Here is a 15059-nt window from a genome sequence, read left to right on the forward strand (position 1 = left end):
GTACTTTAGCGTAGACCATCGCACTTTAGCGTGACCATCGCACTTTAGAGTCCTACATATTTTTAACACTTATTAATCATTTAAAATCTATGTGTTTAGTACAATACAAGTGGTATAGTAGCTTATAAATAATACATGAATACTTTGACTGCTTTCCAATAATTAATTTTGACCAGTAGGATATCATCCTTAATTTTACATCAATAGACAGTGGAAAACGTCCTAGCTCACCGTATATCATACAGTTTGGAGTGGAAGATTTCAGATTTAGGAGCAACTTACAAAATTTTAAATGAACCTTTTCGACAATATCACAGTTGCTGAATCCCCATATTTCTGATCCATATAAAAGAACAGGTTTTACTACTCTATCAAAAAGATCTAACTGGCAAGAAACTGATAGGCTATGAAATTTCCCCCTTTTTAGTATCTCATACATCGCTTTTGTCCCTTTTTCAACTTGTGATTTAATCGCCTTTTTATTTTCCCGTTTTTGTCAATAAGATACCCAAATAACTAAACTCTTGAACGATTTCTATTTCTTGATCATCTAAAACAAAGTGTAAATTGTCCGGTAATCTTCCATATGAAAAACATATATATTTTGGTTTTGGATACATTTACTTTTAATTTCCAGTAGTTACAGTATTCATTTAAAAAATCTAACTGTATTTGAAGATCTTGTGGTGTTTCAGACATCAAAACAGTATCATCAGCATATAAAAATAAAATGATATTGAGAAATACATCAACATGATCAAGTTCATGTTCTAATTCTTCTGTAACTGTGAAAAGGCCCTTACAGTTTTTTGTTTGTAAAAAAATTTCCAAGTCATTTAAAAAAAACTGCAAACAAAAAAGGGGACATATTTTCCCCTTGCCTTACGGGCCATTATTACACGGAAAATAATCAGACTTGCTGTTATTAAAAATAATATTTGATTTAATATCTTTGTACATACTTTGAATCACATTTAACATTTCCCATTAACATTGTTTAACAGTAGTTTATGCCAAAGTCCATCCCTCCAAATTTTGTCAAAAGCCTTTTCAAAGTCTATAAATGCACAATACAGTTTTTTCTTTCTTTTCTTCAGAAGTTCAAACAAAAAATGTAATATAAATAAATTATCCATAGTGCTATAGCCTTGCCTAAAGCCACATTGTGTTTCATGTAAAATTAGGAAACTCGAGTCGTCAGAATATTTGTTCAAACGCGCGGTTAGAGTATTTTTTATGCATTTAAGAACTTTTGTCCAAGATTATGACACATAATCCGTGTAAAACACTTATGCCTAAATTTCAACAAAGTCCAGAATAATATAATAAATGCAAAACATGACCATACATTAAAACAATTGAATGAATAAAATATTGTTTAAAAACGAATTTCACAGTCCGGTCATAAAATCAACAAAATAAGTCTACTTACGATTATCAGCAGCACGTCGGGTGCCACAAGAGCAACAATATATGTTTACTCTTGACTTCCGGAGCACCCGAGATCACCCTGCTTTTCTGGTGTGATGCTCAGTCTTTTGATTTTTAAGTAGTGTTCTGTAAAATATCTATTTGTCTTTTCGTCATTTTTCGTTCATTTAATTTGTTTTTTGCATTTTTCCCCGTCTTTCTTTGACTCATGAATGTGTTTTGACCATCCCTTTGTTATCTACCGCTTTCTGTTTTTCCCATCTAAACTTTTACTATGTAAACAATCTCAAATATGTCATATTTGATTCATCAAATATAAAGCTCAATTTAGATGTAATTAGACCTTTAAAATTAGAGCTCTTTCTAAGAGGAACAATTTTGCGATAAGAGTTGGCTTGTTTGTAGTATCAGTGAAAGTCTTGATATTTAAGTGTATTTATTCAGATCCTATTTTTAGAATGAAATAAGAATAGCGGGTGGATTTAACTTATTCAAACAGTGTGTGTGTATAAGAGCAATGAGATTTTTAAAGATTATATGTTCAAGTACTAATTATTATAGGTGAACATTCTGGCTTTAAATCACTTACGGGTTGAATTTAAAAAATAAAAGGTAGGTAAATATTATCTAAAAAAATCTATTATTATTACTATTTGACTAATTGAAAACAGATTTAGAAATAGGTAACGTTTAATCCTAATCGGATCAAATTTATCGACCCTGATCACCGCATACTTTCTCATGGAAGAAACACCAAACTTATATGGTAGTGTAGTTTAATTCCATCACGGATATTGAACTTATTTATTAACGATTTTTTTCAGTATACCTGCTAGTTGATTAATTTTTTAAGACACAACACAGGTAACATGTGTATTTTCCTTCGTTTCTGTTTTTGATTACCGGTATGTTTATTTGTTTAGCGTTACTATGTAATTGTTGTCACTGAACAAAACTCTATCGAACAATAATGCATGTTGTAAAATTATTGTTTCTAGAGATTAAACCAGACTAAGCTGTCTAATCCACCATAGTGCTGTCTAATCCATCATAGTACTGTTTGTAGTCTATATAGATTATGACTTGTGTGTATATTAAACATTTTTTTACGCACACATTTTGATTTTGTTTGTATTTATTTACAATTGAAAAATTTGACCTGATTTGACATGTTTAACCTTTTGAAAAAAAACAGGAGATAATCACAGTATTCTGTTCAAATCGATACCTCTGACCTATCGTATTTCATGATTATTGTCCATTTAATTCATAAATAATCATAAATATAGAATAACGCCATTTAATTTACTTGTATATACATGAAAGTTGAAATTGAAAGGAAATTATATGTGTTCTACTTGGTTTGCATACCAAAACAAAACGAACTGTGATTGGATAAACATATTTCGAAATAATTTGCATCAACAGTGTGAGTATGAGTTCATTTTAATTTAGAGTGAAACAAAAAATGAACCATAGATTTTCTTTAAGCAAATACACATACATTCGTACATCTTATATCGTAATCATCTTACAGAGAGAACTGTTTGTTCCTCAAATGACACTTTTTTTCATAGTTGAAATATAAGGTTTCAAGACAATTACACTGAACGTTAAAAAGCAACCAACAATCAATCAATCAAGACAATTACACGAGATTGTGGTCCTTCAACCACCTTTAAATTTGATTGTTTATAAACACAAATGACGATGACAACGCATGAATTCCATCAAAATACGCACATGCTTTATTTAAAAAAAAGAAACTTTTAACATGCAGACGAGAACAGTATGCTTTTTAAAAGAACTAATTTATATTGACAAATGCTTCTAAATCAATATATATATATATTTAAATACTCCTCGTGCGTTTATTAGTCGACACACTTTAATAAACTAGGATTAAAAGCCAACTCATTTACTACAGGATTTAATTTATCTTTTTATTAAATTCTAAAGAGTATTGATGTTTAACAGGGCCGACTGGGGTAAATACTGTAACGCACAAAATAAATAATCCGAATGTCCTCTGCATGATATCATCCGTATCTTTTATTACAATTCTCAACTGAAACATCTATTATTTTTTCTTTCAATTTCAACTCCTTAGTAAAAACATTTTATAATTTTGGTTTTAATGGCGTAAGAATAAACATAAGTATTTTTTCACCTACGTACAGAGTTAATTACTGCATTTTATGTTGCAGAATAACCTTTTTCATTCTGTCTTTGGTTAAATTATTTCTTTTCAGTTCTTACGAAACCATGTATTCATTTCAAAATCCTCTTGTCCCCTGCATCGAAAATCAAATGGCTTTTAAGATATATGATGAAAGGAAATGCAAAGTATTGGTAAATCGTCACCAAAGGGCAATAACGCTAATAAGAAGTCGACTGACGATTTCTACCATGTTTGACTTATTTTTAGAGTCTTGCTGCTCATTTTTGCAGTTTAATTTTTCTCTCTATCTATTATAATGTTCAAGACAATAGTCAAAGATGAAAAAAGGTAAAACTTGTCATTTAAGGGCAATAACTCCTATAAAATAGCGTCTGTCAGTTTTGAGGTAACGAACATTTTGAACATTTCTGCTCTGGTGAAATTTTCGGTATTTATAACGGTTTTTAAAATAATAGCCAACCATGCATTTTACCCTTATGTTTTATTCTAAGACATGTCGGTCATCTTGGTTGGCAGGCGGGGTTTTCGGACCCATTTTTATGAACTAGATTCCCAAATGATGATTGTGGCCAAGATTGGTTTTTGGCAATGCTCTTCAACTTTGTACTTGTTTGGCTTTATAAATATTTTGATATGATGAGTCACGTCTGGCGTACTAAATTATAATCCTGGTACCTTTGATAACTATTGGTCCAGTGGTTTCAGAGGATTTTTTGTGTGTAAAAGTTTACAGACGACGACGGACGACGGACGCCAAGTGATGTGGGCTAGGTGAGATAAAAAGGAATTTCAAAATCCAGAAAAGTTTTTTAGAACATAAAATGCATTTAGATCTAAATATAATTCTCTAGTTCCTGCCATATCTTAACACTTTCACAGGTGCACATGTTTGTCTGTTATCAGATTAAATTGTGTGCTAAAGGTATATGATGAACCTTTAGTTCAAATAAAGAGTTAGTCACTATATGTCAAAACTATACCCTATCCTGACTTGTGCTAAAAAAGAAAAAAGATCGATACAGTGATTGGTTGTTGATTGCGCAAGGTCCCGGCATAAAATTTGAAATATTTATACGAAATCACAACGTATGTCAATTTTCTATACAAAGGGTTATGGAAGTAGTTTTGGTAATAATTCTAGCGAACCAATCTTATTCAAGTATTTGCAGATATGATAATTATATTAAGATCATCCAGTTCCTATGTGTCCTTTTTAAATACAGAAGTTCAAAATATCCAGGCACACTGAACATACAAATAAGGAAAATTTCGCTGAATGTATATACTAGTTGTATTATCAAGATGTACCATTTCTTAATATCACAATAATAGCCAACCAATACAAGACAGATTTTTTTATCTTGAGAGTTGAAAGCTAACATCTAATCGTTTTTCTCGTTTTTTTAAAGGTTTAACCGTGTACACGGGTTGAGGCAATATGATGGACTGGTTAAATGGAATGATAAACAGATTACAGCCAGACTTGTTCCGTCCAGAAGACCTACAATCATTACCACCAGATGAATATGTTCCTAAACTATCAGATATTGTTCTTCCGTCCATTTTTCTGGCAGTTCTCTTCATAATAATTCGACACTTGTTAGATGGGTAAATAATTTATTTTATAAGTAGTGCCTTACCAAATTAAATTCAGATTCCTCTTCTTTTTCTTGCATACATAAATGTTTCTCTTGAATACTGTTCAACATTCTCGGAACTGCATTGTAGCATTTGCAAATTGTTGTTTTTCCAGGAGCCTTCTTGAATTTTTAATATTAACGAGTTTACATATCAAACATTTCGGAGAAAGTAAAATAACAAATTTTCAAAACACCAAGGAAAATTCAAATCGGAAAGTCCCATATCAAACGGGAGAATCCTGACGGGAAGAACTCGAACACATCAAACGAATTGGAAACAACTGTCATACTCCTTTCCTTGTATAGAAAATGGTGTATTAAACCTAGTTTTATAGCTAGCTAAACCTCTCACTTTGACAGTCGCATAAATTTTAGGATTTTACAATATTTTAACCTGTATAAACAAAATTAAATGTAACAAAGCATCGCCGTTTTGACGCTTAACCAGTGATACTGTAAATTTCATATGTTTCTCTTCAAAACATATCAAAGGACATTAAGAACCAAAATCAATTTAAATTTGAAAGACAATAAGTTGATATTTTAAGTTTGGATTGAAATATTTTCTTTTAAAATCTGTCTTGGTTTATTTCAAAACTGTAGCTTCAGTGCAATCTCTTTAAACATGGTTGATATTCAATATCAGAACCGATACTATTTTATGCTATATACTTATATTTTATAAGTCTCACATCATAGAGAAAATATACTAATAAATGACGTATAATGAACGATAATCTTTTATCTTAAATTTGAATTTCAGGATATTGATAAAGCCCATAGGAACTTATTTTCATGTAAATGACACAGTAAGCAAAGAAAACGTTCCACCTATTCCAGTTTTAGAAGCAGGGTATAAAGTTAGCAGAAATCCAAAGCCAGATGCAATAATGGTATAACACTTTGTCATTGTATGATAAATTCGAACGAGAAAAACAAAACGAAACAACAAAAAGAATTAAATAGAATAAAGCAATATTACAATAACGGTGTTGTCAACGATATCAAAACATTCAACGAAAATAAATCAAAAGAAGAAAGGTGACATGCATCCTATTCGTTTATGATCACAATCATACAAAGAAGACGTGAGGGTCTTCATTGTGTCGGTAAGCCTCATTTATGTGATTTCCAAAGTTATGTCTGATTATTACTATATCAAGATGGACACAATAAAAGACAGGTTTCATTTAAGAATAAGGACAAAATCTCACGGATGACCAAGGCTATAATTATCAATAACGTCATATTTAATTTCAATATATATCAATACTAGTATTCCAACCTAAATCTATTAAACTGAAAAAATTTAGGATATATGAATTATATTAGAATCCTCTTGTATGAAAGTAAGACCAAGTATAAAAAAGAAGATGTGGTATGATTGCCAATGAGACAACTCTCCACAAACGCTTGATATAATGATGACTATATATACATTTTACATGTTCTAATTTAATTCATAATGATTATTGCAGTCTTTGGCAAAGAAGTCAGAAATGACTGTAAGACAAGTAGAGATTTGGTTTCGCAAACGAAAGAAGCAAGATAAGGTTACAGACATGAAACGATTAGAGGATGCAAGGTTTGTTATATACTAGTATACTGTATTTTTGGTTTAAAGTTGTGACATTATTACAAACCCTGTGGTATTACACAGTCATATAGTTTCTTTCAATGGTTCTTGATTGCCCCTTTGGTACATCATGACTATTGGGAATAAATGTCCCGTGCCGTAATTATCATTTATTATACCATAACCGTTACAGGAACAACGATTTTGACCCGAAACGACATTAACATTTATTTTCATTAATGTTACAGGAATAACGATTTTGATCCGAAACGACATTAAAATTATGAGCATTACCGTTACAGGAATAACGATTTTGACCCAAAACGACATTAACATTTATTTTCATTATATAAACCGTTGCAGAAATAACGATGAATGATTCGAACTATCACTTACATTTATAACCGTTACCGTTCCAGAAATAAAGATTAATAACATAAACTATCAGTAACCTTAACCGTTACAAAGAATAGAAAATATAAAAAACATTCCAAACGGATGACTGCTGATGTTCTTGGTTGAACAACTATTGCGTCTACAACTTAAAGTGGCACTAGCTACGAGATATATAAAAAATCTAAAGTGTGATTAATTTTGTTCAATCATTGATGAAAGTGAAACAGTAAAATAATAATTCGGTTTTGGCAATCCATATGGTTCAATTTTGTCAAGTTAATCTAAGGAACATTGATGATGAATTAATAACTTGCAAGTGAATAATTATACCTCATTGAATGCGTATATTTGTGAAATTCAAGTAAACCCCTCAGCTAGAGACTTATAAGACATGCATTTTGCGTGTTAAGTTGTTTAAAGGAAAATAAAGTCAACATCGAAAGTGAAAAAGGTTAATCATTTGATAAATTGATTCGATCCACAAAAAAAACATTCTTTTACAGGTAAAAACGATGATTAACATATATTTTAAATCTATAATATGAAATTAAACAGACTTTAAAAAATCTAATTGCACGATTTCGCGTTTTGTTGATATCTATATTTTATATTTGTTTGTATCGCTTATATGACCATCGGAGTTATTCGGAGGTCAACTCGATAGTTAATTAGATGGCGTCAAGACTAAATACACACACGAAACCAAACTTCATATTATCGAGCCCATGCCCTGCAAATTGTTTGTTTTAAACTTTTTTATAATTAGGATAAATGTTTAACATAGTAATAAATCAAATATGAGAATTTGAGTCAAATCGGTGAACATGAATTTGACAGCTAGTGCTCCTTTAATATTCATTCCAACCGAAAAGAATATCGATGTTATTTAATAATCTGTTGAACACGTTATTGCATATCATGGAGCCAATTCTCTTCTTAAAACCAAAAAGACAGGCTGTATATTAAATTATTAATACCATCGATAGTGCTGACATCAGGGTTAAATGTCTTAAACAAATAATTAAGATTATACTTAGGTGTCCATGAGGTTTATTTATTTTGTTTTGGATGTTTGTACTTTACAGATGTTCGTACTTTTTGAATTTTTACAACGATACCGGTTAAAATATTTCCCCCAATATCGACCACTTTTCTTTTCATAGAAGGCTTCAATAGCTCAAACTAAAGTAATTACCAAAATTTAAATTCCTGCCAAGGGGGACAATGCTTCCTGTTATTAATAGTTACCGAGTAGCACAACTTATTAAAAATGTGATTAAAAGAGAAAAGAAGGGACCGAAGTAGAGGTGACTGTCTCGTAATAATGGGTTCAAGTCCAATACATGAGCCGGACGTCAGATCCATGAGAAAAACTTTGATATATATATATATACGAATATTGATCGACCAACAATATGTCTTTTGAGAATCCTCCAAAACATGCATTTGTAATGGGTGCTTTATATATAGTTCTATCATAGTCAAGTTAATTCTGAAATAATAGGTTAAATGTATTTCAACATTGAATAAGTTTGATGTAACGATCTGCTAAACCAATAACTTGGGTTTTCTTGTTTAAATTCGAGCCCCGTCAAAATACTTAACTTTACGTAGAAATTTGATGAAAACAATAATAAGAATAATATATATCTTATTTGCATTTCAGCTGGCAGTTCATATTTTACTTCATTATGTCATGGTATGGAATATATGTACTATGGGATGTAAGTACAGTTGCTTTTTTGTAAATACGTATATTGACTTACATTCATACATTATCAAAGCTCACTAAATACTAGCGGCTGATTTCATTGAAGTTGCTTTGTGTTTAATAATGATAAGGAGAAACGTTTTAAGAATTACATTTTTTCTATACTTTTTAATCTAAATTTAGCTTTTAGAATTTACTAACTAAATAATAATAATAAAAAAGAAATGAGGAAAATAGCTTAAAATTATGGTTTGTGAAACTTTTAATTCGCCTGTTAAATTGACATTGATGATGCTTATACAAGAGAAGTAAAACAATTTGTTTTTTCTTTCTTTCAGAAGCCATGGTTTACCAAATCCGTGCACTGTTGGACTGGTTATCCAACGCAACAGGTGAATCATTTACTTCTAATTATGAAATATATAACTTTCGTCGATGATTAACCATTCTAAAGAAATGTTAAAAGTTCACAGATAACACTGTATTATATCAATGCGTCTTTGCATACATTTTCCCCTCTGCATTATTTTATTCATAGATAGTTTCTGTGTTATTTCCTAACGAGCTGTAAACATTTTGGATGATTTAAGTGGATAACAAATGTTTTTCTTTGCATTAACTACATCTGTAAGCTTTGTATATGAACTTGTAATTGAACTTGCTGACCGTCATTGCAATAATTTTAAACTTGTGAGTGAAAATTAAAATTAAAAAAAAAAGATCTCCAAAGAAAATTCAAAACTGAAAGTTGTTTATAAAATGGCAAAGTCAAACGCTCAAAAAAGTAAAAGAACACTATTTTCATATGTCATTGTCACAATTTTTAACAGGTAGTAAAAGACAAATTTTTGATATATGATAATCCCATTTTAGGGTAAATGACATTTAACACATTGACATTTTATTGTTGTAGACGGTTTCAGATGGTATATATTGGTATTACTTGTTAGAGTTAGCATTTTACATTTCATCAATAGTCACCATATGTACAGACCATAAAAGAAAGGTAAAAATAACAACACCTGTTTTATTCAAATTGGGTATCTAATTTTCCCATCATGACTATACTTTTTAAATGAAAAAAAAACTTGTTTTGGAACTATTCTTCAGAAATGTTTGCAATTTAAAAAAAAATCTTGTGATAAATAAAAAGAAATTAGGATAATACTTCAACGAGGAAGCATCCCAACGACAAATTATCTAGCAATCATAATTCACTTTTGCTAAATAACCTGCCAATTTTACTTTTAATAAGCCATATAATGTCAGAAAAGATAATGATATAACATTCCAGAATAGATTTTGGTGATATGATCTTCGCTATAACGATTGATATGATATCCACAACTTTCTTGTAAACATTTAAAAAGTTCAGTTAGTCAAATTATTTCGAATGTTCTACTAATTTATGTGGGAGCAGTGAATGCCATCTTTCACTTAAATAGAAACGTAAATGAGCATTCATACAAGTCCTTTTTTTTGGTAGGTTTGAAATGAATTTTTGAGTATTATGGCAATGCCTTCTACTTTCAGGATTTCGTTGAAATGTCTGTTCATCACATAGTAACAATACTCCTCATAGGACTATCATGGAATTATAATGCTGTAAGAGTTGGAACACTAGTAATATGCATACACGATCCTGTAGATTATATCTTAGCAGTAAGTATTTTACAGATATTACTTGACCAATAATTTTTAAATTATATTTTGGTTTGTCAATCTCGTAAACTTTATTTTGTTATGCATATGTTTTTTTGTTTGTCAGTTTTTAAGTTTGGCTATATATTGCTCATCATCGATAATGCAAAGTTACAAGAAATTGTTATGCTTTGAATAGCTCTATAACACGTTGACGAAAATGCGGGAATGTAAATCGAAGAATCATGTTGATTTTCAAAGTTTACATTGCCAATTGATTGATATCTATATTTGCTAACATTTAAGTATCAAATAGTTCATGCAAATCGCCAAGACAAGAGTGTATTTTAAAATTTTAACTCTGATTTACCCTCACAATGAATCAAATAAACCTTCTAAATTGGTGCCGAGTTTTGCCAAATTCTACTGATTTACTCTTCTGAACTCAAATTTGCAGGTCTCACGCCAATTTTTATTGACATATATAAGAATATAATTGTACACTGATGTTTGAAAGTCTTGTTGGATTTTGAAATAAATCTTGTTTTATTTGGGTATGTGGCGTAACAATGGAAAAATTGTTGAATTTTACTGGCGTTTATTTAAATATATATATATATTAATGGATTGGGAAACAAGTTTTTCCACTTTGCGGGTGCAAGTGCTGCCTTGTAGCGGCATTAGCCTATTATTTTTCGAAATCTACAAGGGTGTCTTTTACGTGCAAGAGATATGGCTCGCTCTTAACATACTCGCAAATGGTGTCAAGGGAGAGCCGAAAATTTTCATCCTGGAACGGGAATCGAACCAGGAACCTCCGTGTTAGTAGTCCGATGCACTAACCACTACACCAAGACTCTCTGATTATTTCTGGCGTTATTATGCTTACACAGAAAACAATAGTATTTTAAATCAAAATTAATACTGCTTTGAATAGGCACGAAACAGAGTGAGAGCTATTAACATAATCTTGTAGTGTAGTTGAAGACATTGACACACTAAACTAGTAAGATTTACAATATTCGAGAAGTAAAAAAAAACACGCTTCTGGTTATTTAATGATTGTAAATAACATTTATAATTTGTGATTCTGTCAAAATTTCGTAATTAGTTTTATAAATAAGTACATTTATTTTTATTTACAGTTTGCAAAAATGAGTAACTACTGTAAATATATTAAAGTCTCAGATTTATGTTTTGTACTGTTTGCTGTAGTGTGGATTGCTACAAGACTAATAATATATCCATACATGTAAGTATCCAACATAATAAACATTCTGAGAGTAGTACACTACTGGTTAAAAAAATCATTTTACTGGAACAAAACGCTAACCTGATCTGTTATAACTGGTTATGGTGTAAACTATATAAACAATATCAAACCAATATATTCAAACATGACGAAAAAAGTGCAAAAACTCTGAAGACCATAACGCTGCAATTAAAAAAACCTATATCAAAAAAAAAAAAAAAATCAAACTTGATCCGTACGGTAACTAGTCATCGTTAAACTATGTGCCAAATATCAAAGTAATTTCTTGAAGCAAGACCAGAAAACTGATTACTTGTGTGGATTTCTATTTCAAAGGAACATAAATTGGCACAAAATCATCAGACCGGAACAAAATTCACACTGTTTATGGTTAAACTATATGTCAAATATTAATATCTTCAAACAAGAAGAAAGTAATTTGGAAAACTTATTGGCCAAATTGACGGATTAACGGAAAGCAGTCTTAAACTTTGAACTTGTTTGGCTTTATAACTATTTTGATATGAGCGTCACTGATGAGTCTTATGTAGACGAAAAGCGATTCTGGCGTACTAAATTATAATCCTGGTACCTTTTTTTAACTATTGATACCGTCGACAGTGGACCAAAAATCATTATCAAATGTATATTATTAATATATCATATAGAATATACCATTAAATGAAAACGGTCAACCGTTTTTGGAGAGAAATAAAAACGAGTGTTTTAGTTCATATATTTAGATTAAATCATTTTAACTTACCATATCATATAATATTGACCGTATTTTCACCGAAAAGCAATTCCTTTGAGATCATTTACTGTCTTACTATGTAATAGGTTATAAAAGGCGACATGTACAATTAGTTTGTTTTGTTGAATTTTTGTATTTATATATTTATTAATTCCCAATGCATTTACTCTTTATAATATGACCGTATTGTATGACGTTACCGTGAACAAAAGAGAAATTCTCAAAAAGAGGATTAAAAAAAATACTTGACAATCCCTAAAAAAGTGTTTGCATAAAAGCCATTATTGAATATTCTGGATTATGACTTTTCCAATTTTATTAAATTGACCAAAAGAGGCAAAGACGTCACGAAACATCAGTCAGCCTTACAGAATACAAATTACAGCTTTTGAACAGAATATAAGATATTTACAAAAACTTTCTATTCTTCATAAAACCAATTATTCACGAACGACAACACATTTGAAAAGCATTCATGGGTTTCAAGACACAATTGGCAGAATTTGAGTCGATCTCCAAATCAATTGCATTGTAATGATTTAAAACCGAACAATTCATGCTGCCCTGCAGCCGAAAACCATAGCGTATATACCGATGAGTTAACCGTCAACCTAATTGTTCGTAAATAAAAATAACTGTTAGGACTCTATTGAATATTGGCGACTTCTCTCGTTTGAATCATTTTTACGTGGCTGTAAAAGGTGCGGATATAACTTTACCATATCATATATATTTGAAAGTCACACAAGTGTCAAGTGATTCATGGACAGATTATTACACTCTTTATTTATAAATGTAACTTGTTTAAATGGAGGATGTTAAAAAAATATGATTATGTTTTAAATTGCTAAATAGTTCATTCACATGAAGCTGACCTTTAATATTTAATCTATTTTCTGTACATTAACCATATCAATTTTGACAAAATGATGTTAACAATAATATATTTGTTATCTAGGGTTTTATATTCCGTTACAATTGAACTTCCTGAATATGCAAATAATAGTGGGCCTCATGAACAGTATTATGGAAATAGCTTTGTAATGCAGTTATTGAAAGTCATGCTGGGAGTGTTGCAAATTCTTCATATATTTTGGTCTATACTGATAGCTAGAACAGCTGCAACAAAGTTCACTCAAGGTCAAGTAAGTATTAACACTTCATGGTTTTTATTTGATTTGGGATTAGGAAATATTTTGCCGCAATCACCGAAGAGACAATTATTTTGTATAATTTGGTGCAAACAAAAATATCAACATAGAAATACGTAAATATGGTATGATTGCCATAAGACAACTATCCACCAACGTCCAAATGAAGCGGATGCGAGTGATTATAGACAACTGTACGGCTTCAACAATGAGAAACCTTATACTATTTGGTAAGCAATATATATAATGGGCCGACATGAAAAATGCAGAAAAATATGTTAATATTGTAAAATTATTGATTTTCGAGATGTGCATTTTTCTAAATATATATAAAAACCAATATAACAGCCTTCATATTATACTCAAACTGATTTGTTTGTATAATCAAATGCCGCGAAAAATATTTATAAAACGCGATCAAATTGATACACCCATCCTTTAACTAATTGTTTTAAAAACAAATATTGGTTTGGTGTATCTTCCTTAGTGTTTTATAGAAATGTGGATACCAATCAATTTCAAAAAGCCAATGGGACACGAAACAACTAAGTAATGATGTACATATGGGCACTATCCTAAGATACCTATAAAAAAAAATACATAATGTTGTTTCATACATTAGTATATTCACAGACTGTTGATAACTTTGTCTTCTTTTCTAGCTACAAGATGTACGGAGTGATAGTGAAAACAGTGAACAGGAAGATGAGTCCTCTCATAAACATCATACAGAAGATACCTCACATATGAATGGACATATACAAAGAGTAAAGAAAATCTCATAATTTATCTATCTTTAATCAATTTTTTATGGTTTATAAAAATATTATTTAAAAGTTAAATGCATTTTTTAAATGATTTATTTATTTTTCTTGAATAAATGTTTATTTTTTTACTGTTTGTTTCACATCTTGTGTTAATCTAGCTTTTGCCCTGTGCATGGAAAGTTTTGTGTTTGATCCCCAACATAGTAAAAAAAGGATCTTGAAATTACTTTTTGAGGTTTCTCTTTAGCTTTAACCAGTAAGAAAAATGAATGTTATGTCGGCTTGGTGTCTATAAAGGTTGATAGTTTTCCTGCATACTTTTATATAAGGTCTATCGTATTAAAATTCCGATTTTGTGTGTCGGACTGCTACAAAGCAAGTAAAATGCATATCTCTTCAACATTTATTTTCAACATTTGCATGTAAAACTTGATAACGGACGTAAAGCAGTCGTATCAAGCAGTTTACGACTTTTGGTGATCATGTCTTCAACATTAAGAAAATGAGTACTCTATTTGTATATATATAATTTTCCTATACAAAAGTGCGGGAAAATAT

At 30.4% G+C, this 15059-nt stretch overlaps 1 protein-coding gene across 3 annotated transcripts; it reads left to right on the forward strand.

Moving 5' to 3' along the window:
* The first annotated feature begins 1909 nt into the window (after window positions 1–1909).
* LOC139512985 (ceramide synthase 2-like) lies at window positions 1910–14629 on the forward strand. 3 transcript variants are annotated; one of them, XM_071301023.1, is made up of 11 exons: window positions 1910–2043; window positions 5023–5221; window positions 6017–6146; window positions 6732–6838; window positions 8892–8949; window positions 9275–9328; window positions 9850–9942; window positions 10470–10598; window positions 11723–11829; window positions 13542–13728; window positions 14397–14629. In XM_071301023.1, the coding sequence occupies exons 2-11, from the start codon at window positions 5052–5054 to the stop codon at window positions 14517–14519; spliced, it is 1158 nt and encodes a 385-aa protein (XP_071157124.1). In that variant the 5' UTR covers window positions 1910–2043; window positions 5023–5051; the 3' UTR covers window positions 14520–14629. The 3 variants fall into 3 exon arrangements, with proteins under 3 accessions (XP_071157124.1, XP_071157123.1, XP_071157122.1); XM_071301022.1 differs by lacking the exon at window positions 1910–2043 and adding an exon at window positions 2138–2197; XM_071301021.1 differs by lacking the exon at window positions 1910–2043 and adding an exon at window positions 2726–2860.
* The last annotated feature ends 430 nt before the right edge of the window (window positions 14630–15059 follow it).

This window comes from Mytilus edulis, chromosome 2 (genome assembly GCF_963676685.1).
Source record: "Mytilus edulis chromosome 2, xbMytEdul2.2, whole genome shotgun sequence".
NCBI classification, from domain to species: domain Eukaryota; kingdom Metazoa; phylum Mollusca; class Bivalvia; order Mytilida; family Mytilidae; genus Mytilus; species Mytilus edulis.